The sequence below is a fragment of the Heptranchias perlo genome, chromosome 22 (genome assembly GCF_035084215.1).
Source record: "Heptranchias perlo isolate sHepPer1 chromosome 22, sHepPer1.hap1, whole genome shotgun sequence".
Classification (NCBI taxonomy): domain Eukaryota; kingdom Metazoa; phylum Chordata; class Chondrichthyes; order Hexanchiformes; family Hexanchidae; genus Heptranchias; species Heptranchias perlo.
Window position 1 is genome coordinate 13,839,301 of NC_090346.1, and position 24,811 is coordinate 13,864,111.

At 44.4% G+C, this 24,811-nt stretch overlaps 1 protein-coding gene across 3 annotated transcripts in view; it reads right to left on the minus strand.

Moving 5' to 3' along the window:
• mad1l1 (mitotic arrest deficient 1 like 1) overlaps positions 1-24,811 on the minus strand; it is a 730,635-nt gene that overhangs the window by 369,736 nt on the left and 336,088 nt on the right. For all 3 annotated transcript variants that reach the window (XM_068002947.1, XM_068002946.1, XM_068002948.1), the window contains one exon: positions 16,251-16,341. In XM_068002947.1, the coding sequence (XP_067859048.1) occupies positions 16,251-16,341 (91 nt within the window). The remainder of the gene's footprint in view (positions 1-16,250; positions 16,342-24,811) is intronic.

Here is a 24,811-nt window from a genome sequence, read left to right on the forward strand (position 1 = left end):
TGCTCTTGTTCTTCTTGGAGGTAGAGGTTGCAGGGCTGTCAGAGTAAGCTTGGTGAGTTGCTACAATGCATCCTGTAGATCGTACACACTGCAGCCAGTGCGCCAGAGGTACAGTGGATGCCGATTGAGTTCAGCGGAAGGGGCACTAATCAAGCGACTGCAACCTCTCTCTCTTGAAACAACCAAGTTTACCTCAAGAGCAACTCCAGTTATAAATAAAGACAACACCATTAACCTGCCCTAGGTAGCCAGCTAGTCATTTACCCTATATTAACTACTTCTATCAAAGGCCTTCAAGATGCCAAAAATCACAGATTTTACAGCCTTTACCTTTCACATTGCAGGCCATTCACCTTTACCAGCCCATCCACCCTCATTTCTATATAAATAACACATCATAGACAAAAATGCTTCATTTTCTTGCCAGAAAAAATAATGATTTATTTTCTCAACTTTAGACAATGCGTAGCCTCCATCGACAGGGTTCCTCACATTGTTTGCTACCTCATCTTGATGAGTAATGGCTGTGGAAATAGTACTTACACATGCACTGATTCTCACAATGTTGCAGCATAATTTGCACGAGGCTTCCTTCAGACCTGGGAGAGCTTGGCAGAGAGACGTGGGCAGGCAGGAATGAGAAAGGAATTACAACGTCCACTAAACATTACCTTCATTCGCATGCACAAACTCAAGCCATGCAGTGTAATACCAATGCCTGCAACTTCCAGCCCCCTCTCTACATTTCACTGCACATAGCAAATAAAAATGAGCCTGTGCACAGATAATAAAAAGTGTGTGATATCACTTAAAAAAAGAATAATTTCTTGTTAAGTATTGAATGAAGGCAGCTCACCAAATGGGTCAAGGAAATCATCCAAAACAATTAGGAAAGCTTAAAATACACTGATAGAAAATAAATTCAACATTGGCAAAATTTTTCCTACCTCTTGCAGCAATTTACTGTAGTTCAAAGTTCTATGGTTAGCCATTTTCTTGGGAATTTCAATTGTTTTTCTGCAATTTCGGCCCCCACCACCACCCCGTACCATATCCATTATACAAATATTGACTACAGCTGACAGATGTAGTAGTAAACTATTGACCCTCAGGTTGCGGTAGTGAGAGTGCGTTATGTTGCCCAAAGATGGGTCGATAGTTCAAACACTACTGTAGTCAATATTTGCATGATATATACAGCTATAAGGGAGTTTAACTGAAAAAAATACACTCCATTTCACATCATACATTTGTCTAGATCGCTCAGACACGGCTAGTGTGTTACAGGAATAGTTCAATACATTTTATGAGATAAGAATCACAATAACTTGTACAGGTGATGGGTGATCATTTATTTCTTTCACTGTGGGTGAAGTCTGTCAGAGTTCTATCTATAATAGCCATGACTAATCCCTTGGTTACCAGCATTAGTGATTACCATTTCAAAGTGATTATTTATGGGTACAACTAAAGGTCACTTGGGTGATGTGCAATGAACAATCTGTCAGATTTAGCCAATCGTTGAACAAAATAAACTATCACAAATGCAGCAGCAGCTTAAAAACATCAGTTCCTCTCTTAAGGACACACCCATCATATTCATATACCTCAAACATACATGTGATTAATAATAGAAAACAGATGCAACAAATACAATAGTGAATATCCAGGATCAAATACCTAAAATGTATATATTATCAAGTATATCTCTCCATCAGGACCTACACTCAAGCCAACTTAGAATACTGCACAAGCCTCCTGTCTTCCTGAGAAAGCATGCCAGTTTCTTCAGGCGCTTCGCAGATAGAGTAGATGGAGACCCTGAACATACCAGTCCATTGCCCACGTTGCCATATGCACCAACTTTGGCTGGTGGTTCCTGCCCATCCAGGAAATAACAAAGGAGACGTACTCCATCACCCAAACAAGAGCTGAGACCGATGTAGCTCTTTTGCCCCATCTACCTAGGATGCTATCATACCAACATATGATGTTTTCTCTTAACAAAGGAAGCAGGGTGTCATGTTTCAGGATTATTTGACCATCTTTCCACAGATAGAATTTAGAAAAAAGTGTTACCTTTAATGCTGGGATTTAAAAGCAACAAGTGTCTTCACAGGCTTAAAAAAGGCACCCAGGTGAAAAGTGGCTGATATGATAAATAGAAGTTGTTTTCTCAGACACTAAACAATATACAATTCATTAGCTTGTCTGAGTAATTGAAAAATACTTATCACCCTTTATTCTCTGTCTGCCTGAGAAGAAGGGAATAAGAGACATCTAAAAGACAGCATAGCTTTTGCAACAGAGAAGCTGCTAAGACAAAAGGCCCCAGAAAAAGCAGGTTCAATAAATCGGAATGCAGAGGAGTTGGTCTGTTCAAGTCAATCAAGACAAGTGGGGTAGCGTAGCATGTTCATGATTAGTGTTATTATGCAAAAAATAAGATTGTATTGATTAAACTAAGTGAACCTTATCATAGTTATTTCTCTGTCTATTCACTTTACTGTGGAACAAAGCAGCTTAACGATTCGAACCAAGCTTTGCCTCATCTAGTGTTGATATGGAGATGCCGGTGATGGACTGGGGTTGACAATTGTAAACAATTTTACAACACCAAGTTATAGTCCAGCAATTTTATTTTAAATTCACAAGCTTTCGGAGACTTCCTCCTTCCTCAGGTAAATGTTTCAGGAGCTCCTTGAAGCCTACGCATTTATACATATAGAACAATACATGGTGTTTACAGACTGCCCCTGCAACTGCCCGTTGCCAAGGCAATCACCGTGTTCAGACAGAGAGGTGTCACCTGCAGAACCCCCGAATACACATTCAACAAAAAAACAAACAGGGAAAAAAAAAGAGAAAAAAAAAGAGAGGCAGAAACATCTGGAAGGCAGAGAGAGCCAGCAAATGACCCATTATATTAAAAACAGATAACATTTGTTCGCTGGTGGGGTAACGTGTAGCGTGACATGAACCCAAGATCCCGGTTGAGGCCGTCCTCATGGGTGCGGAACTTGGCTATCAATTTCTGCTCGACGATTTTGCGTTGTCGTGTGTCTCGAAGGCCGCCTTGGAGTACGCTTACCCGAAGGTCGGTGGATGAATGTCCATGACTGCTGAAGTGTTCCCCGACTGGGAGGGAACCCTCCTGTTTGGCGATTGTTGCGCGGTGTCCGTTCATCCGTTGTCGCAGCGTCTGCATGGTCTCGCCAATGTACCATGCTCTGGGGCATCCTTTCCTGCAACGTATGAGGTAGACAACGTTGGCCGAGTCACAGGAGTATGAACCATGCACCTGGTGGGTGGTGTCCTCTCGTGTGATGGTGGTATCTGTGTCGATGATCTGGCATGTCTTGCAGAGGTTACCGTGGCAGGGTTGTGTGGCGTCGTGGACGCTGTTCTCTTGAAAGCTAGGTAATTTGCTGCGAACGATGGTCTGTTTGAGGTTGGGTGGCTGTTTAAAGGCGAGTAGTGGAGGTGTGGGGATGGCCATAGCGAGGTGTTTGTCCTCATTGATGACATGTTGAAGGCTGCGGAGAACATGGCGTAGTTTCTCCGCTCCGGGGAAGTACTGGACGACAAAGGGTACTCTGTTGGTTGCGTCCCGTGTTAGTCTCCTGAGGAGGTCTATGCGATTTTTTGCTGTGGCCCGTCGGAACTGTCGATCGATGAGTCGAGCGTCATATCCCGTTCTTACTAGGGCGTCTTTCAGCGTCTGTAGGTGTCCATCGCGTTCCTCCTCGTCTGAGCAGACCCTGTGTATTCGCAGGGCCTGTCCATAGGGGATGGCCTCTTTGACGTGGTTAGGGTGGAAGCTGGAAAAGTGGAGCATTGTGAGGTTGTCCGTGGGCTTGCGGTAGAGTGAGGTGCTGAGGTGCCCGTCTTTGATGGAGATTCGTGTGTCCAAGAAAGAAACTGATTCTGAGGAGTAGTCCATGGTGAGCTTGATGGTGGGATGGAACTTGTTGATGTTATCGTGTAGTCTCTTTAGTGATTCCTTGCCGTGGGTCCATAGAAAGAAAATGTCGTCGATGTATCTGGTGTATAGTGTTGGTTGGAGGTCTTGTGCAGTGAAGAAGTCGTGCTCGAACTTGTGCATGAAAATGTTGGCGTATTGGGGTGCGAATTTGGTCCCCATGGCTGTTCCGTGTGTTTGGGTAAAGAACTGGTTATCGAAGGTGAAGACATTGTGATCCAGGATGAAGCGGATGAGTTGTAGGATGGCTTCCGGAGATTGGCTGTTGTTGGTGTTGAGTATTGATGCTGTCGCAGCGATGCCGTCATCGTGGGGGATACTGGTGTATAGTGCCGAGACGTCCATCGTGGTGAGAAGTGTTCCTGGTTCAACTGGTCCGTGGGTACTGAGTTTTTGTAGGAAGTCTGTAGTGTCGCGACAGAAGCTGGGGGTTCCCTGTACGATGGGTTTCAGGATGCCCTCGATGTATCCAGAGAGGTTCTCACACAGGGTTCCGTTGCCTGATACGATGGGACGTCCGGGTGTGTTGGCTTTGTGTATCTTTGGGAGGCAGTAGAAGTCTCCCACGCGGGGATTACGTGGGATGAGATTGCGTAGGATGCTTTGAAGGTCTGGATCGAAGGTCTTGATCAGTTTGTTGAGCTGGTGGGTGTGTTCTTTGGTCGGATCTGCGGGTAAGCCTCACTCTACCGCGGATCCTCACTCTACCGCAAGCCCACGGACAACCTCACGATGCTCCACTTTTCCAGCTTCCACCCTAACCACGTCAAAGAGGCCATCCCCTATGGACAGGCCCTGCGAATACACAGGGTCTGCTCAGACGAGGAGGAACGCGATGGACACCTACAGACGCTGAAAGACGCCCTAGTAAGAATGGGATATGACGCTCGACTCATCGATCGACAGTTCCGACGGGCCACAGCAAAAAATCGCATAGACCTCCTCAGGAGACTAACACGGGACGCAACCAACAGAGTACCCTTTGTCGTCCAGTACTTCCCCGGAGCGGAGAAACTACGCCATGTTCTCCGCAGCCTTCAACATGTCATCAATGAGGACAAACACCTCGCTATGGCCATCCCCACACCTCCACTACTCGCCTTTAAACAGCCACCCAACCTCAAACAGACCATCGTTCGCAGCAAACTACCTAGCTTTCAAGAGAACAGCGTCCACGACGCCACACAACCCTGCCACGGTAACCTCTGCAAGACATGCCAGATCATCGACACAGATACCACCATCACACGAGAGGACACCACCCACCAGGTGCATGGTTCATACTCCTGTGACTCGGCCAACGTTGTCTACCTCATACGTTGCAGGAAAGGATGCCCCAGAGCATGGTACATTGGCGAGACCATGCAGACGCTGCGACAACGGATGAACGGACACCGCGCAACAATCGCCAAACAGGAGGGTTCCCTCCCAGTCGGGGAACACTTCAGCAGTCATGGACATTCATCCACCGACCTTCGGGTAAGCGTACTCCAAGGCGGCCTTCGAGACACACGACAACGCAAAATCGTCGAGCAGAAATTGATAGCCAAGTTCCGCACCCATGAGGACGGCCTCAACCGGGATCTTGGGTTCATGTCACGCTACACGTTACCCCACCAGCGAACAAATGTTATCTGTTTTTAATATAATGGGTCATTTGCTGGCTCTCTCTGCCTTCCGGATGTTTCTGCCTCTCTCTGTTTTTTTTCTCTTTTTTTTTTCCCTGTTTGTTTTTTTGTTGAATGTGTATTCGGGGGTTCTGCAGGTGACACCTCTCTGTCTGAACACGGTGATTGCCTTGGCAACGGGCAGTTGCAGGGGCAGTCTGTAAACACCATGTATTGTTCTATATGTATAAATGCGTAGGCTTCAAGGAGCTCCTGAAACATTTACCTGAGGAAGGAGGAAGTCTCCGAAAGCTTGTGAATTTAAAATAAAATTGCTGGACTATAACTTGGTGTTGTAAAATTGTTTACAATCATCTAGTGTTAACACGGTCCACCGTCAGAGGTTAAAGAAATGCTCATGCAAAGACGCAGATATCCGGTTCAGGTCATAAGGGGGTTCCACTGTTACACCTGTGGTTCTCACCATTGTGCAAGTAGATATAGGGCATTATGAGCCAACTCTCAGAAAAATAAGATGCTCAGGCTGCTTATGGGAGCGAATGACACCACTGAACCTGTGACGGTATCGACAGCAAATCCGCATGCATAATGCCAGGCCAACAAGATAAAACCTTGATATAGTCATTTCCTGAGACAAATGAAACCTGCAAGATTTAAGAGACAGAAAGAAAGGATTTTCTTAGAGGTGTTCACATTAGAGACACATACTTTATAATATGTTCATCTCAGACAGTAAGGCAGGTCTGCAGAAGTTGGAAGAAAGTCTCAGCTGTTTTTTTTTCATTTTTCAGGGGATTGTTTCCTTGATTTAATTAGCAGTACTTTCATTTGATTGAAAACAACCAGTTTGTTCCATTGTGAAGATTTGTACATTTGGCACAGGCATGCAAAGCATTCAGATTGTAACAGATGGAAGGCCTTTCATGTTTAAATATTAAATTTCTATTATCAGATATGGCTGGTCACTTTAAGTTTTGTTCACTGCAACAGACGGTTGAGCTGAATATGCATGTATTCACCAAACAAAATCTATGGCCTTTCATCTTCAGGATTCAAGGCATAATTCCTCCGCAAACACGTTTGATGCTCACTTTGAAAACAATCAATTTAAGGTAAAAGGGCTTGATAACATGTACAAGTGAGTTTGGGTCTAGCATCTGGGTGAAGTCCAGGAAACCATCGCTTCAATTTGATAAACTTTGTTTAGCTGTGGAAGACCCGTTTTATTTCTTGCATTCCAGTGCTGAACTTCAGAGGAAACAAGAGGTATATCTCAGCCAGCATTGTCCCAATTCTTGTGAGCCCATTGAGATAAAAGCTGGAGACTCCATGGTGGTTAGATGATACCTCATGCATAATTTTAAGTTACGGACACTAATTCAGGTTTAATATTACTAGGCAAGTTCATTAAGTTTATTATTTTTATAGATCCAATGAGGTACAAGTTAAACACTCTAAACAAATGAAATCTTTGCATAACACTTCTGTTCTTTTAAAACCTTTGACTCACTATGAGCAACGGCACAACAGTAATATATTAAAAATCTTACATCTGCATACATTCTTGTATTGGTGAGAGATTGGAATTAGATTGTGATATTTTTATACACAGACAGTTTCCATTATAAATGTGGACATACCTATTAGGAAATAAGTACAGAATTTATGACTTTAAAATGGAATGAATTACATCTACATGCCCCAGTTCAATTATCCCCCAAACTCGCTTCACCTAAAGTCTTAACTCCTCATGTGCAATGCCACAGGAGATCAACTAATATATTTTTAGTACATGATTATTATGCATCAGATTAATATTTATGTATAAATAAAGTTATTGGTTGCTTTGCCCATAAACCTCTGGTCTATGTGGCAATGTCTGCATGTCAAAGAGGATTTGGTAGCATATTGCAAACTCTATGAAATCCAATTAGGCAGTTTTCTGCAAGCTGCCAATTGCTGACCCCTCAGGTATGCACATATGTGATGAGAATCCAGAATAGGTACACCTTTGAGTCTGCAGAAGACAAGGTCCACTTGTAGGAATCGCTGCTACACTGCTGAAAGAGAAGACAGCAAAACAAAACTAACAGAAGCCTTTATCTGTGGAATATTACTGGAACTTTCCTACACAATCAAATAATTGACTTGAATCATAAACAAATCCTCAGATCGACCAGCAGCAAATGTGGATCGCTTGTATGCTTCTGTCGCCTCAATGACACAGGGTTTAATATCAATCCACCGCATCATACCGTGATGGGCTGCACACTACAAAACCATCATGAAAGACTAACTTCACAATATCTTTAACTTTTATCCTTTGACACTAGCTCACCAATTAAACAAACACTCATTGGCACGTCTGTGCACTAATGCTCAGTGGCAGATAAGTTAAGTGCTGTCTTTTCTCCCTTCAGTTGAACTGCCAGCAAACTCTTCCCTGAGAATTGTTAATAAAAAAAAGATTGGATACAACCCTAATAGATGTCAAGATAAAATCAATAGGTCTCTTGAGTCACAGGCCATAGCGAATCGACAGCTTTTCTGTCATAAACTCAAATAGAAGATTTTCTAAGGGCCCGATTTTAGCACCCGCTATCGGGTGCGTTCTCGGCGGGGGGGCCCCGAAAATCGCGAAATCCAGGTGCGGGACCGGATCGCGCCTCAATCCCACCCACTTCCGGGTTCCCCGCTGACGCGCCGGCGTGCGCGCGCAGCCCCCACTGGTGGGAATCCCGCAAGCAATTAAAGCCAGCGGGATGCCACTTGAGAGTATTTACTTTGCTTGTTCAGGTCATTAACTGACGTGATTAAGGGACTGTGTGTGATTTTTGATCAACATGGGACTGTTTCACACACTGGGGGAAACACTCCCAGCTCGAATGGACGTGTTGCAGCTGTCAGCCTGTGGCAGCTGCAAAGGTCCATGTGACAGGTGGGGGGCGGGCGGGGGGAGACCCTCACCCATTGCAGGAGGCCGCTCTGTCACTTGGGGCAAAGTTTGGCCTCCACCACCCTCCTCCTGATGGTCAAAGACACCAACCTGCACACTTACCCCGGGGTCCGGAGACATGTACCTACCTTGCGGACCCCCTCAGATGTACATCTTCCGGATGGGGGCTGCCGTAGCTGCAGTCATGACCTCCTCGGAGGGCTAACAGCATCACCAGCCTCACCAGCCTCGCCATCCACGCCGTCCACCTCTGACACGTGGAGCTCCACAACAGAGTGCTGTGACACATCCACCTGTACAGCAGGAGGGAGGGCTACCGCAGAGAGAGATGCGTCGCAGAGGGCACTACCCTCGCCACACGTTCCACAGACCGAGGCTCAGCCTCCTGGACCTCTCTGAGCAGCAGTGCACACGGAGGCTCAGAGTCACTCGACATGCAGTCGTGGACATCTGCAGCCTCATTCATGCCGAGCTGCTCCTGGCTGGCCCGTGCACCATCTTCCTACCTGTCGCTGTCAAAGTCACCACTGCCCTCCCGAACTTCTCCTCCACAGCCTTCCAGGCTGCAACTGGGGACATCCCCGATGTGTCGCAGTCGTCTGCGCAGAAAAGCCCTGCAAATACACCTACACCCACTCTGCAGTGACACACTGGGTGGCATCAGTGGTGGGTCCTCATAGTGATACCCAGGAGCGGGCATTATTGCACAAAGCGGACAGGATTCGCGAAGACATGGCAGTAGTGGCGCCAATATAATGTGTGATGTGAGTTGTTCTGAAATTCAATATAAGTAACAACCATGACAAACCCTCAAACACCCTTGTGCATCCCCTTCATGCTCACGACACGTTTGCCTTACGCTGCCTACTGCACATATGTGATGCATACCCTGTGGCTGCAGCACAGGTGGTGGCAGGTTGAGTGGGGCTGGCCGTGAGAGAGATGCACGAGAGGGTGAGTATGGGATAGAGCCATGAGATTGAATGAGGATTGGGTTGCGTGGTAGTGGCGGGGTGAGTACTCGCGAGGTGAGTAGGTGCAGGTAAGATGAGGATGGGGTTTGAGTGGGTCATAGAGTCATAGAGTTATACAGCACGGATAGAGCCCCTTCGGCCCATCGTGTCCGCGCTGGCCATCAGCCCTGTCCACTCTAATCCCATATTCCAGCATTTGGTCCGTAGCCTTGTATGCTATGGCATTTCAAGTGCTCATCCAAATGCTTCTTGAATGTTGTGAGGGTTCCTGCCTCCACAACCCTTTCAGGCAGTGAGTTCCAGACTCCATCCACCCTCTGGGTGAAAAAGTTCTTTCTCAAATCCCCTCTAAACCTCCCGCCTTTTACCTTGAATCTATGTCCCCTTGTTATAGAACCCTCAACGAAGGGAAAAAGCTCCTTAGTATCCATCCTATCTGTGCCCCTCATAATTTTGTACACCTCAATCATGTCCCCCCTCAGCCTCCTCTGCTCCAAGGAAAACAAACCCAATCTTCCCAGTCTCTCTTCATAGCTGAAGCGCTCCAGCCCTGGTAACATCCTGGTGAATCTCCTCTGCACCCTCTCCAAAGCGATCACATCCTTCCTGTAGTGTGGCGACCAGAACTGCACACAGTACTCCAGCTGTGGCCTAACCAGTGTTTTATACAGCTCCATCATAACCTCCTTGCTCTTATATTCTATGCCTCGGCTAATAAAGGCAAGTATCCCATATGCCTTCTTTACCACCTTATCTACCTGTTCCGCCGCCTTCAGGGATCTGTGAACTTGCACACCAAGATCCCTCTGACCCTCTGTCTTGCCTAGGGTCCTCCCATTCATTGTGTATTCCCTTGCCTTGTTAGTCCCTCCAAAGTGCATCACCTCGCACTTTTCCGGGTTAAATTCCATTTGCCACTGTTCCGCCCATCTGACCAACCCATCTATATCGTCCTGCAGACTGAGGCTATCCTCCTCGCTATTTACCACCCTACCAATTTTTGTATCATCAGCGAACTTACTGATCATACCTTTTACATTCATATCCAAGTCATTAATGTAGACCACAAACAGCAAGGGACCCAGCACCGATCCCTGTGGTACCCCACTGGCCACAGGCTTCCAGTCACAAAAACAACCTTCGACCATCACCCTCTGCCTTCTGCCACTAAGCCAGTTTTGTATCCAAAGTGCCAAGGCACCCTGGATTCCATGGGCTCATACCTTCTTGACCAGTCTCCTGTGGGAGACTTTATCGAAGGCCTTACTGAAATCCATGTATACCACATCCACTGCGTTACCCTCATCCACACGCCTAGTCACCCCCTCAAAAAATTCAATCAAATTAGTCAGACATGATCTTCCCTTGACAAAGCCATGTTGACTATCCCTGATTAATCCTTGCTTCTCCAAGTGGAGACTAATTTTGTCCTTCAGAACTTTTTCCAATAATTTTCCTACCACTGATGTTAGGCTCACTGGCCTGTAGTTCCCCGGTTTTTCCCTACTCCCCTTCTTGAATAATGGTATTACATTAGCGGTTCTCCAGTCCTCTGGCACATCCCCTGTGGCCAGAGAGGTTCTGAATATATGTGTCAGAGCCCCCGCAATCTCCTCCTTTGCCTCACACAGTAGCCTGGGATACATTTCGTCCGGGCCTGGGGATTTATCCATTTTTAGGCCTGCGAAAAACGCCAATACCTCCTCCCGCTCGATGTTAATATGTTCGAGTATATCACAGTCCCCCTGCCGTATTTCTATGTCTACATCGTCCTTCTCCATAGTGAAAACAGATGCAAAAAATTCATTTAGAACCCCTCCTACATCTGCCAGCTCCACATACAGATTGCCATTTTTGTCCCTAATGGGCCCTATTTTTTCCCTTGTCATCCTCTTACCCTTAATATACTTATAAAACATCTTAGGATTTTCCTTTATTTTGCTCGCCAGTGTTATTTCATGGCCCCTCCTTGATCTCCTAATTTCTTTTTTAAGTATCCCCCTGCACTTTTTGTACTCCTCTAGGGCTTCCTCCGTCTTTAGCCTTTTGTATCTGCCAAAAGCCCTCCTTTTTTTCCTAATCCATTCTCGTATATCCCCTGACATCCAAGGTTCCCTGGAGTTCTTGGAACCACCCTTGACCTTTACGGGAACATGTTGCCATTGCATGGTCTCAATCTCCCTTCTGAAAGACTCCCATTGCTCCGATGCGGATTTTCCTACAAGCAGCTGATCCCAGTCCATTTTGGCCAGATCCTGCCTTATCCTATTAAAATCGGCCTTCCCCCAATTTAGAACCTTTATTTCCGGCCCCTCCCTGTCCTTTTCCATGACCACCTTAAATCTCACCGAATTATGGTCACTGTCACCAAAGTGCTCACCTACTAGCACTTCTTCCACTTGGCCGGCCACATTCCCTAGAATTAGGTCCAGTACCGCCCCCTCTCTTGTAGGACTTTCTACATGCTGGCTCAAAAAGCTCTCCTGGATGCACGTTAAGAATTTTGTACCCTCTAAGCCTTTTACACTCTGAGTATCCCAGTTAATATTGGGGAAGTTGAAATCCCCCACTATTATTACCCTATTATTTGCACAATTTTCTGAGATTTGCCTACATATCTGTTCCTCTATCTCCCCCCGACTGTTTGGGGGCCTATAGTACACTCCCATCAAAGTGCTTGCCCCCTTTTTGTTTTTAAGCTCCACCCATATGGCCTCATTAGAGGAACCTGCTAATATATCATCCCTCCTTATGGCAGTAATTGATTCTTTAATTAATATTGCGACCCCCCCTCCTCTTATACCTCCCCCTCTGTCTCGCCTGAAGATTCTGTACCCTGGAATATTGAGCTGCCAGTCTTGCCCCTCCCTCAACCATGTCTCTGTGACAGCAACAATATCATACTCCCATGTGTTTATCAACACCTTCAGTTCATCCACCTTATTCGCAAGACTCCTTGCATTAAAATAGATGCCATCCAGCCTTGCCCTCACATATTTGCCCTGTCTTCCAAGCTGACTTGTTTTTTTCTCTATATTTGGCTGCACATCACCCCCTATTGTAGCTCCACTCTGTATCCCATCCCCCTGCCAAGTTAGTTTAAACCCCCCCCAACAGTGCTAGCAAACCTCCCCGCAAGGATATTTGTCCCGCTCTGGTTCAGGTGCAACCCGTCCGACTTGTACAAGTCCCACCTTCCCCAGAAGCAGGCCCAGTGATCCAGGAAACTGAAACCCTCCCTCCTGCACCAACTCTTTAGCCACGCATTCATCTGTTCTATCCTCCTATTTCTATACTCACTAGCCCGTGGCACTGGGAGTGATCCAGAGATTACAACCTTTGAGGTCCTGCTCTTTAATCTGCTACCTAGCTCCCTAAATTCTTGATGCAGGACCTCATCTCCCTTCCTACCTATGTCGTTGGTCCCAATGTGGACCACGACCTCTGCCTGCTCACCCTCCCCCTTGAGAATGCCCTGTAGCCGCTCAGTGACATCCATGACCCTGGCACCAGGGAGGCAACAAACCATCCTGGAGTCACGTTTATGGCCACAGAAACGCCTGTCTGTTCCCCTTACAATAGAATCCCCTACCACTATAGCTCTTCCACTCTTTTTCCTCCCAGCCTGTGCAGCAGAGCTACCCCTGGTGCCAGGAAGTTGGCTGTTGCTGCCTTCCCCTGATAAGTCATCCCCCTCAACAATATCCAAAGCGGTATATTTGTTTGAGAGGGGGACGGCCACAGGGGACCCCTGCACTGCCTGCCTGCTCTTCTTACTCTGCCTGGTGGTCACCCAATTACTTCCTGCCTGTACAACCTTTACCTGCGGTGTGACCATCTCACTAAACGTGCTATCCACGACGTTCTCAGCATCGCGAATGCTCCTTAATGAATCCATCCGCAGCTCCAGCGCAGCAATGCGGTTTGTCAGTAGCTGCAGCTGGATACATTTCCCGCACACATGAGGGGTGATGTGACAGAGTAGTGTTGGCAGTGCCGAAGGAGATGTGGGGTGGGGGCAGTGATGTGGCAGATGGAGTGTAAGGGAACGACTACGTGTACTCACTTTGGCTGACCTACTAAGGTCATTGGAGCGCCTCCTGCACTGCGTGCAGGTGGGCGATATGTTGGTGGCGCAGGTGACCCCCTCTGCCACCTCGAGCCAGGCCTTCCTGGTGGCGGAGGCAGGCCGCTTCCTCCCGCCCGCTGGGTGGAAGATCTCTGTCCTCCCCCTCCTCCTCACCCCATGTATTGATACCTGGAGTGAGGCATCATTAGACTGGGAGCAGCCTTCCCCCTGGGCTGCTCCATGCAGTCATCTTTGCTATTGGTTGCAGCATCTGTCAGTGGAGGACTGCCCCTTTAAATAGAGCGCCTCCAGCTGACAGATCGTACTGCGCATGCGCAGCCCGCCCAACGCGCAGATCAGCAGCGTGGAACCCGGAGGAGCAGGTAAGTGAATCCAATTAGTGGTTTGCCTGCTGCGATCACGCGGGAAACCCACTAATTTCACCGGGCACGTTGAAAACGCGCCCGATGGACCACCCGCCGAGAACCCGCACCCCTGGTAAAATCGGGCCCTAAGTGTCTACAAATATGAACATTTACCTGTGGAGAGCAATATCATTAAAAAAAAGCAGTCGTACTGCACTTTTTTAAAAACTAGTGTCTGTGCTCATCAGAGTTAAGGATAAGACTGCTGGAACAACATTTAGCACTTTTCACCTATCAATGGTATTGACAGTGCCAGGGTCAGGTGCAACACAAATCAAATGCGATGCTAAATTCCAACATGACCGTGAAAGAATCTACTTCCAACAAATGCTTCAAAACCTTTCTTGTTCATGTGAAAGGAGACAATATGAAACAAGAAAATAAGCTATGCACCTAAAATACTGAATGTAGCATACAAAAATTGCAAACTATATAAAAGAAATACTTGTATTTATATAGTACTTTTCACATCCCAAGGCGCTTCATGGCCAATTAATTACTTTTGAAGTGTAGTCAATCTTGTAGGAAGGCAAATGTGACAGCTAATATACACACAGCAAATGAGATGACTAAACAGTTAATCTGTTCCCGGTGTGTTGATTACGGGTTAAATGTTGCACAGGACACCGGGAGAATTCCCTGCCCTTCTTCAAAAAAGTGTTGTGGAATTTTTTATATCCATCAGAAGAGGCAAGCAGGGTCTCAATTTAACATGTTATTTGAAAGATAGCATGCCCAACAATGTAGCACTCCCTCAGTACTGCACTGAAGTGTCAACCTACATTGTGTGGTCAAGCTCTGAGTCAGAAGGTTGTGGGTTCAAGTCCCACTGCAGCACAAAATCTAGGCTAACACTCCCAGTCTGCCCTCTCAAGGGACATAAAAGATCCCATGGCACTATTTTGAAGAAGAGCAGGGGAGTTATCCGCAGTGTCCTGGTCAATATTTATCTCTCAACCAACATCACTAAAAAAAGATTATCTGGTCATTTATCTCATTGCTGTTTGTGGGATCTTGCTGTGTGCAAATTGGCTGCCACATTTTCTACTTTACAACATTAACTACACTTCAAAAGTATTTCATTGGCTGTAAAGTGCATTGGGACGTTCGGAGGTCGTGAAAGGCGCTACATAAATGTCAGTCCTTTCTTTATTTCTTTCCTGGAGTGGGGCTTGAACACACAAGCCTTTGACTCAGAGATGCTAGCACTAAGTCAAGCTGACATTATATATAAACAAGCATACTGCAAGATACAAGCAAATCGCCCAGGCAGTACTCTTGGTAAGTAGCAGGAGCTTATACCATGCAAGCACAATGCAAAATTCTACTGCTGAGGTGCAGCTGTATTTAACCCGGCCTGTCCCTTTAAGCTCACAGTATAAATGCAGTCTATTCAGGACAGTGCGGCTATTAGAGATTAATTTCTGTTGATGGAGAAGTTTGTAGATTGGCAGGTGCTTGTAAAATTCTGGCTTCAGGTCAGAAAGGAACATTGTGAAATGGCTGCCTTTCCCTTTTTTCTTTTAAATACACTTTTGACACTTTGAAATGTGATGTCAGAAGTGTGACTCAAAACTTTTATATGTATAGATGTGTAATTATTGGGCATTACCGTAATCTTGATGCAATTAGTTGGAAAGTCAAAGTAATATTTAGCCAGAAAATCAATTGGAGAATAATAAAAGGTATAATGTGGAACAAAAATATGTTCCTTTCATGCAAAATGAAGTTATTGGTTTAAAATCATAGACTAGAATCATAGAATCTTACAGCACAGGAGGCCATTCAGTCCATCGTGTCTGTGCCGTCTCTTTCTAAGAGCTATCTAATTAGTCCCAGTCCCCTACTCTTTCCCCAGAGCCCTGCAACTTTCTCCTCTTAAAGTATTTTTCCAATTCCCTTTTGAAAATTACCACTGAATCTGCTTCCACCACCCTTTCAGGCAGTGCATTCCAGATCATAATAGTTCGCTGCATTAAAAAATTCTCCTCACCTCACCTCTGATAATAAGTGATTCACTATCTTTTTTCACCCTTCAATGAATGATTTGTAATGCTATTTCACCTCCCTTGTAGAATAAATCTACTGTTTAGCCCCCAAGTGAGCAATTCCCTGCACTGACACTTGCTGAGAGAGTCCCTCTGCTATCTTTGCATGAGAAGGTGTCTGCATTGTGCTATTACTGTTCGCTCCTCCCAGATCTCATATGGCAGTACCTGCAGGGTGCATCGCTCGAGTTTCATTTCCAAGATCTTGTTCGCTTCATCAAGGCGACTTCTCTCAGCCTCCAGCTCTTCAATCTTCTGCCTGCAACAAAGCAGAATAGAAACCTCAGTCAGTGGATCCATCTGTTTTTCCTTTAGCAGTTATCATCCTGGCTGATGAGTAGCATTGCAACCCTGAAAATGTAACCTGATTTTTTTTTTTAAATATTAAAGAGGTAACTTAATTAAACAGGAAAGAAAAGGACAAGTCCACCCAAATGCTTTACAAGTTTTAATTAAAAGAAGGAGAGGCAGCAGATCACCACTGTGGAATGGGACACAGGTCTCTCCCGACACCTACCTATGACAAGTTTCTAATGTCAAGTGAACAGTTTTGAGAAAATGCCACGTTGTTGCAGGCACCTCACATGGAGGGAAAGAAAACAAAATTTAGTATGAGTAACCTCTAACCACTCTCTCACAATTCATTGTCTGATAACAGAGTATCACTGGCAGAGTCTTGGAGCATGTTACCTGCTCATCTTGTTGACTGGTTATGGTGTGATGTCAGCTTGGATCGGTTGGCGGCACTATTATCTCAGAGTCAGAAGGTTATTGGTTCAACTCCTGCTCCAAGGCTTGACCACATAATCTACATTAACACTTTAGTGCAGTACCGAAGGAGTGCTGCATTTTAAATTTTTAAGAAATTACCATTCTTCAGAATGAGACATGAAACCAAGGCCTTGTCTGCCTATTTCACCTGATTCAGGTGGACATTAAAGATCTCATGGCACTATTCAAAGAGGAATAGGGAGTTCTCCTGATGTACTGGCCAATATTTTTCCCTCAACCAATACCACCAAAAATAGATTAACTGGTCATTCATCACATTGCTATTTGTGGGGCATTAGTCTGTACATAGTGGCTGCTGTATTTGCCTACATAACAACTGTGACTGCAGTTCAAACTAAACACTGAGGATGGGGAGGGTGCAGGTGATTTTCCAGAGATGGAAGTAGGCGGTCTTTGTGATGAAGAGGAAAATGGGGTCAGAAACTTAGCTAGGGGTCAAATAGGGTGCCAAGATTGCAAACAGTCTTGTCCAGCATGAGCCAGTGACCAGGGAGAGGGATGGAATTGGTGGCAAGGGTACAGAGTTTGTGGCAGAGGCCGAAGGCAATGGCTCTGGTCTTCCAGTTGTTTAGTTGCAAGAAATTATGGCTCATCCCAGACCTGATGTTGGACAAGCAGTCTGACAACAAAGAGGCAGCGGAGCAGCTGAGAGGGACGGTGGAGAAGTAATGCTGGGTGACATCAGCATACATGTGGAAACTGACCCCACGTCTACTGATGATATCACCTAGGGGGCAACATATAGATGAGGATCGGAGGGAGCCAAGGAATGATCCTTGGAGGACTCCAGAGATAATAGTGCGAGGGCAGGAAGATAAGCCATTGCTGGAGCTACTTTGACTATGATCGGATAGCTAAGAGTGGAACCAAGCAAGGGCAACCCACTGAGTTGGATAACTGAGGGTAGGCGTTAGAGGTTAAAGGTGTGGTCAATTGTGTCAAAAGCTGCAGGAAGGTAGAGGAGAATGAGGAGGGATAATGCAGCACAGTCATCTTCTACGTTTGTCAGAAATATCAACCAAGTGGTCCTGATTTTGGAGGAAGGTCTAATTACTGATATTATACTGTGCAATTTCCAGGTGATAACAAGAGTTTTTTTAAACTGAATTATGTTTTGAGAGCTTCACTGGTCATTTATCCTGTGCTGAGCCCTGGCACCTACAAACCAGAATATGATTCTGTATACGCAGTATCTGGTGATATAGAAATGCCAAGGGGTCAAACAGAGATCCTTATCACTGAAATAGCTCACTAAATTGACAATCGTCCTCTTGTATTATCCTAATCTTCAGAACGCATAAGAATAAACACTCTATCAGATACTGTGACTCTAGCCATAAACTATATATCATTTATTAAGACTAAAACGGCAGACAGCAGCAAAAAATCAGTACAGCAGATTTCACTTAGTCACAGAATGTTTAACTTACAACCTCTGTGGACACACAAAAATAATAAAAGACAACACTTTGCTAACTCTCTTCACAATACTAAACCTGGACCAGCTTGAGTAACGTGTAACACATATGTAAGAATCTGCCTAGCCACCACAGAGCCTCTACCCTCTATCTTGATAAGCTCAGAAGAAATGAAAGAAGGCGTTCACATTTACCCTCAGAATTGCCAGCTCCTGACTAGGTAACTGTTCATCAAGTGAACTTCAAAGGATCAGGGCCCTCTCCTCTGAAACCTGTCACAAGTCTTTCATCTATTGCCAAGATAATCCCCAGCTGTGAGAGCCTTGATGGGCCCCTGGATGTGACAAACAATCACAAATGATTTAGCTCTGCAGCCAAGTAAACAACATTAAGTGTTTCTGTGACCGATATGAACTTGGCACATAACCCTCATTAAGACGTCTATCTAAACAGTGGTAATCATCTGTCCTTAAAGTGACATTTTGCATATCAGAAAGCAATGTGCATCCTCTCCAATATGGGGAAAACAAGTTCACAAAAAGACATTGATAGCTTAATGCTGAATAAAACCCATAGTGTCTGTTGTACTAATTGACTGAATTGTGGGTGGCCTGAGAGACAGGAGGAGAACTTTGGACCAAGAGCACCACAGCAAAAGGTGACCAGAAAATCTCAGACTCTACGTTTAGAAAACTTCCTGTTCTAGCTATATTCTAAACTTTACATATATATTTAAGAAAAATATATATTCTTCTTGTAAGATATCGCTCTGGCATATATGTGACGAAACTCAGCCCGTTTGTACTTGAATTAGTTATGCATTTGGCATCCAGATGGGACAATAAAGTTGTATATTTTGTGTCATAAATATTAAATAAATGACAAAAATGTCAACCATGGATCATCTTAATCAATAAAATTGGGGCCCAACCTGTCTAATATTTAACCAAAAGCATATTAAGTGAAGATAAAGTTTTCCCATTCCATTCTCATAAATCTTCTCACAGCAACAAGTTAAGAATTTAAGAAAGCTCAGAGCAAGATTTAGCCAATCAGCAATCAAATCCAATCCACCCAGAATCCATGTATGATTATTTTATCATGGACTCCCTCTCACCACCAACTGTTGATCACCTTCTTTAAGGAGAATAATTGAGAGATTCTCCCTCAGTAATACTTGTTGGCATCTAACGCATGGTGATGGGTAAATTAGGTTAAACAAATACAAACACATCTTTGATGATAAGACTGCTCTAAGAAATAGTAGTTCAGTCCCAGAAAGAACCAGCAAGAGATTAATGTAGGTCCAGAGGGGACCTGTGGCCTACAACAACATTTATACAGCAGGAGCGGTAATCAAATTAAGTTTGACACCAAGCCACATAAGGAGATATTAGCTCAGGTGACCAAATGTTTGGTCAAAGAGGTAGGTTTTAAGGAGCGTCTTAAAGGAGAAGAGAGAGGCGGAGAGGTATAGGGAGGGAATTCCAGAGCATAGGGCCTAAGCAGCTGAAGGCACGGCCGCCAATGGTGGAGTGATGAAAACCAGGGATGCACAGGAAGCCAGAATTGGAGGAGCGCAGCGATCTCAGTGAGTTGTAGGGCTGGAGGAGGTTACAGAGATAGGGAGCGGCGAAGCCATGGAGGGATTTGAAAACAAGGATGAGAATTTTAAAACTGCTGTGTAGTTCTGTTGACTTCTTTCTTTCCTTCCTCCTCGCCAAAAACACACACATAAATGTTCCTTTGTTCCCTAAAGTTGGCTGTCAAAATAATTTTGCAATTCATCCACACAAAATTATAGAATGTATCACTAAGAATAAAATTGGGCATGAACATGCTCTTCTTTATTTCACTTTGGGCTTGCAGAAGTTTTCAAAAACAGACATCACTGGCATGTTGTGCCACCGTACTAATGTGTTGTATACCCCAGATGGAAATGACAGCCCTGAATCAGAGTTTGCCCTACGCAAGCGATTCCCAACACAATAGCGTTCCTGATTTTAATCAGATCATGTTGGTGGAGCTGCTAAGGAGAATCACCAGGACAAAAGTAAAATTGTCGGAGGCAGCTAATCGCCACAATCACCACACCTCCAGTCAAAGGGAAGAACTGAAGATGCCCGAGAGCAGATCTGCTTGTGCATCCAACTGGTCAGTAAATGGTAGCCGGTGGGAAACTTGAATATCTGAGAATTATATTTTAAAAACAGATATCAATTGCGCTGTCAAGTGATATATTAATGCCACATGGGCAGCACTGTGTTGTTCAGAGACTAACATACCTGGGAGAGATTACGTAGCAGTAATCTAATTAATGAATTTGAATGACATCATGAATCATGACAGCAAAGCGCAAACGATTCATAACTGTCATCTGAATCCCAAGATTAAATTATAGCCCCGATTGAAATGACCCCAAGGCACCTTTTAAAATATATATATATTCAGTGATATTTATGAGGAGATTTGATTTTGCTTTCAGCAATTTTTTTTTAACCAATCGCATCTCTGGCCATGCACCCCATCAACGCACAATCATGCTCACACTGTAGGATTAACAACTGCTTTATGATGAAATACCATTTGCAGCTGATTACCAGGAAACATGACTCCTCTTCCCCCACCTCTCACCCCGACCCACCCAATTACCTGTTCCTTTACCCTCCTCCTCATCACTCCTGCCCCAGGTTCTCATATCTTCCCACTCCCCAGACTCTCCCATCACATTTTGCAGCCCCCAACGCTAAACACTTATCCCATCCCACTACAATACTGCCAGGCTCCAGCACTAACCACTCCCCCACTATCACTACACCCAACACCCCAACCTCAGTTCTACCAAACCCAACCCAACCTAACCCCACTCCCAATAATACCTAAATCCAGGACCTGCCCACTACTGCCAAATCCCAAGAACCCTCTCCCCATTCCCCGCCATTGCTGTGCACCTCCTATCTACCTAGAACTGCTAGCATCTTCCAACCATCTTCCTGTGTATATCTTGGGTTTTTATAAAATACTTAGGTGAAGAAACATATATTATTCAAGGTAACGCATTTATGGTTTTGACAGAAAATAGTCAGAGTTGCTTAATTTGATCCCCAGAACACTGCAATAATGCAATATAAACAGAATTTCACATATTTGGTCACCATAAATCAGTGGCTCTGATAATACATTGCGTGTTATATGGCATATGAGTCCTTTTGTAAAACAGCATAGTCACTGATGTGCCATTAGCACTGCTACAGGAGATCCACTAGCATGCATTAAAATCGCATGACATGTAAAATTATTTCACAGTAATAAACTACAAATTATTAATTTATAAAGTCATTGCAATTAAATCACAATCATTATTTCTGACAATGTCACCACACATTGATAAACACAGTAAACTGGCACCAAACACAGGAGCCACCACTGCTCCCATGAACTCTACAGTACATGCTATAAAAGTAATGAATCCATGTGAGTGATTACAAGGTAATAATCTTATCAGTGTTCATATGATGCCATAAACGGCAAGAGAATTTCAAGCAGCTTAGAGCTATTTGAAACCCTAAAATGAGATTACAAACTTGTACTCAGTGTCCATTACTTTCTATCTCTATATGATATTGAGCTAATAATCTCCTAAATCTGATATTCTGACCTTAATATACTGCACCGAATTGCCTTGCAAAATGTTTCATTTCCAATAAATCCTCACACATTAATAAGAGAAATGCCTCCAGTCAAGACATGGAAAGGTCTAGCCATTGTTCAAAAGAGATAAAACGATAAGAAAAAGTTTTACGGCTTCACCTTTTAAAAAATAAGTTATAGAAAAACAATGTTTGTACAAGAATTAAAGAAAAACACTGAAGACCCACAGTTTCCAATTCATTGCTTAAGCCATTCTGTGCAATAGAAACCACTTGCAAATATAATGAGGGACACGATATAAAATTCAATATAAAATTCGTCTGTCTTAAGACTTCAAGTACAGTGACTCACTCCTTAGGGCCTTACCAATCTCCATTTCCTAGTATCCACAGCAAACAGAACCCCCCCAGCACTGAGAATTGTCACACTCATACAATAAAGTAAATTCCACCAAAACAGACACTATGAAATGTAATTTGCAGAGGCAAAAAGGCAATGGAAGTAATAGCAGACTTTATTAGCTCTTGGGTTGCAACTTTCAGAACATCCGGATCGAAAAGTCAGAAAGTAACATTTTTCGTCTCAGGGAAATTTTATTTTTTAACACCAAGCCTTACTATTAAGCAGACTTAATATGACTGAACGCAGATCTACTTTTGGTAATAAGTGACTACACTTCAAAAGTAATTCATTAGAAGTTTGCAAGTTATATGGTCATGATGCAGAAGTGATCCAATATGTAATTTTGCCACCTTCATGTTGACTCTGTTCCATTTTTAATTACCGCCCATATAAATGGCCATCTCGGGTGCTAGGCATTGAGCTGTATACAGCAGTAAGTTGAAAGGGTCAGTACGAAGATTCATCCTACAGTTCTTGAGTCATTTCAGGCCCATTTTTCTTATTTCTTCTTTTGCTGGCATGAGCCTTTGTGCCAATTGTTCTATTGACCTAATAGAGGTCTTGAAAATTATGAAGTGCTTTGGTAGGATACATGTAGAGAAGATGTTTCCACTCGGGGAGACTAAAACTAGGGGTCATAAATATAAGATAGTCACTAATAAATCCAATAAGGATTTCAGAAGAAATTTCTTTACCCAGAGAGTGGCTCGAATGTGGAACTTACTAATACATGGAGTAGTTGAGGCGAATAAAAAAGATGCATTTAAGGAGAAGCTAGATAAGTACATGAGGGAGAAAGGAATAGAAGGATATGCTGATAGGGTGAGACGAAGTAGGGTGGGAGGAGGCTCATATGGAGCATAAACACCGGCATAGACCTGTTGGACCGAATGGTCTGTTTCTGTGTTGTAAATTCTGTCATTATTTTTATCTCCAGCACCATTACAGGCACCAGTATCTGAGGTGCTTGGAGGACCACTGAAGGGATGCCAGGCAGCTCCAGCTGCACGAGATGTGCTCTGTGTCCACCCATCAGTACTTGCATACCCTCGTCTGCAGACTGTGATGAATATACCATGCTCTGTGGTAGTGATACCAAGCTATAGTGTCAGCCGTGGCTCAGTGGGTAGCACTCTTGTCTGAGTGAGGAGGCTGTGGGTTCAAATCACAATCCAGAGACCCGAGTGCAAAATCCAGGCTGACATTCCAGTGCAGTAGTGAGGGAGTGCTGCACTGACTGAGGTGCCGTCTTTCAGATGAGACTTTAAACCGAGGCCCCATCTGCCCACTCAGGTGGATGTAAAAGATCCCATGGCACTATTCGAAGAGCAAGGGAGCCACCTTCATCGCCTGTCTCCACTCCTGCCTCAGATTATCTGCTGCTGAGACCCTCATCCATGCTTTTGTTACCTCCAGACTTGACTATTCCAATTGCACCACCCACAATGTGCTCATAGCTGACCAAGTCCACTTTCTTCACCACAATTCTTGAGCATTACTGGTACTATATTGCCATCTGTATCCACAAAGAGCTGGCTTGAGTGGAAGAAGAAACCTAACCCATGTACCGAGATAAATAATAGAAGACAGTGCATATCAAAGTATGATTGTTGAACATTCAATAATAAAATGATACTGTAACTCAACAGTGTTAACATTCATCAACCAATGACCTGTTCACGAGTAAAGTTCATAACAAACGTAAGACTGTACTATCATTTTTAATGCATTTGCTTAGAAAAGTTGTAAACCTCTATCAGGGGATCTGCTGCAATTACAGCAGCCGACAGACATTGTAATCTCAGTGGGATACACAATTGTCCAAACATGAGAATGAATGCAGGTTCTGTTTGTGAATGCAGGGCACACTGCATCTCAACCTTAAGAGGACTGCTCCCTTCCATCACAGGTGGATTTATAAGTGCTTCAAATTTGAATCAAGGCAGAATTCCAAATGTTAAACGAAATTTGAATCAAGGCAGAATTCCAAATGTTAAACGAAGTTTGAATGTATCACAATATAAAATTGAACACACAGGATCCCGTAAAAGGATGCATCATACAATAACAGGCTGTTGCAGGACAGAAATGGGCCATTCGGCTCATCAAGTCTGCACCAGTGTTATTCTCCGCCTGAGCTACGTAGTATAATCCCCCTCCCCTGCTCATTCCTCAAGCCTTTTACAATTCCTAGCATACTAGGGTGCTTTGTGGAAAAGGGAAAGCCTGCACTGATTAGGTCGGAAAAAGCCGGCACTCTGGGACTCTCAGACAGACAGATGGAAGAAAATTTGAACTATGAAAAAGACAGACCAAAACGAGAACCTGCTGTACAAGATAGTCGCTAAGTTTTAAATGGGACACTAAATAAACAGGAGAACACCACCATATAGGGAAACAAAGCAGAAGTATACAGACTCACAGGCAAGATATGAAGAATCATAGAAAGGTTAGAGAACGGAAGGA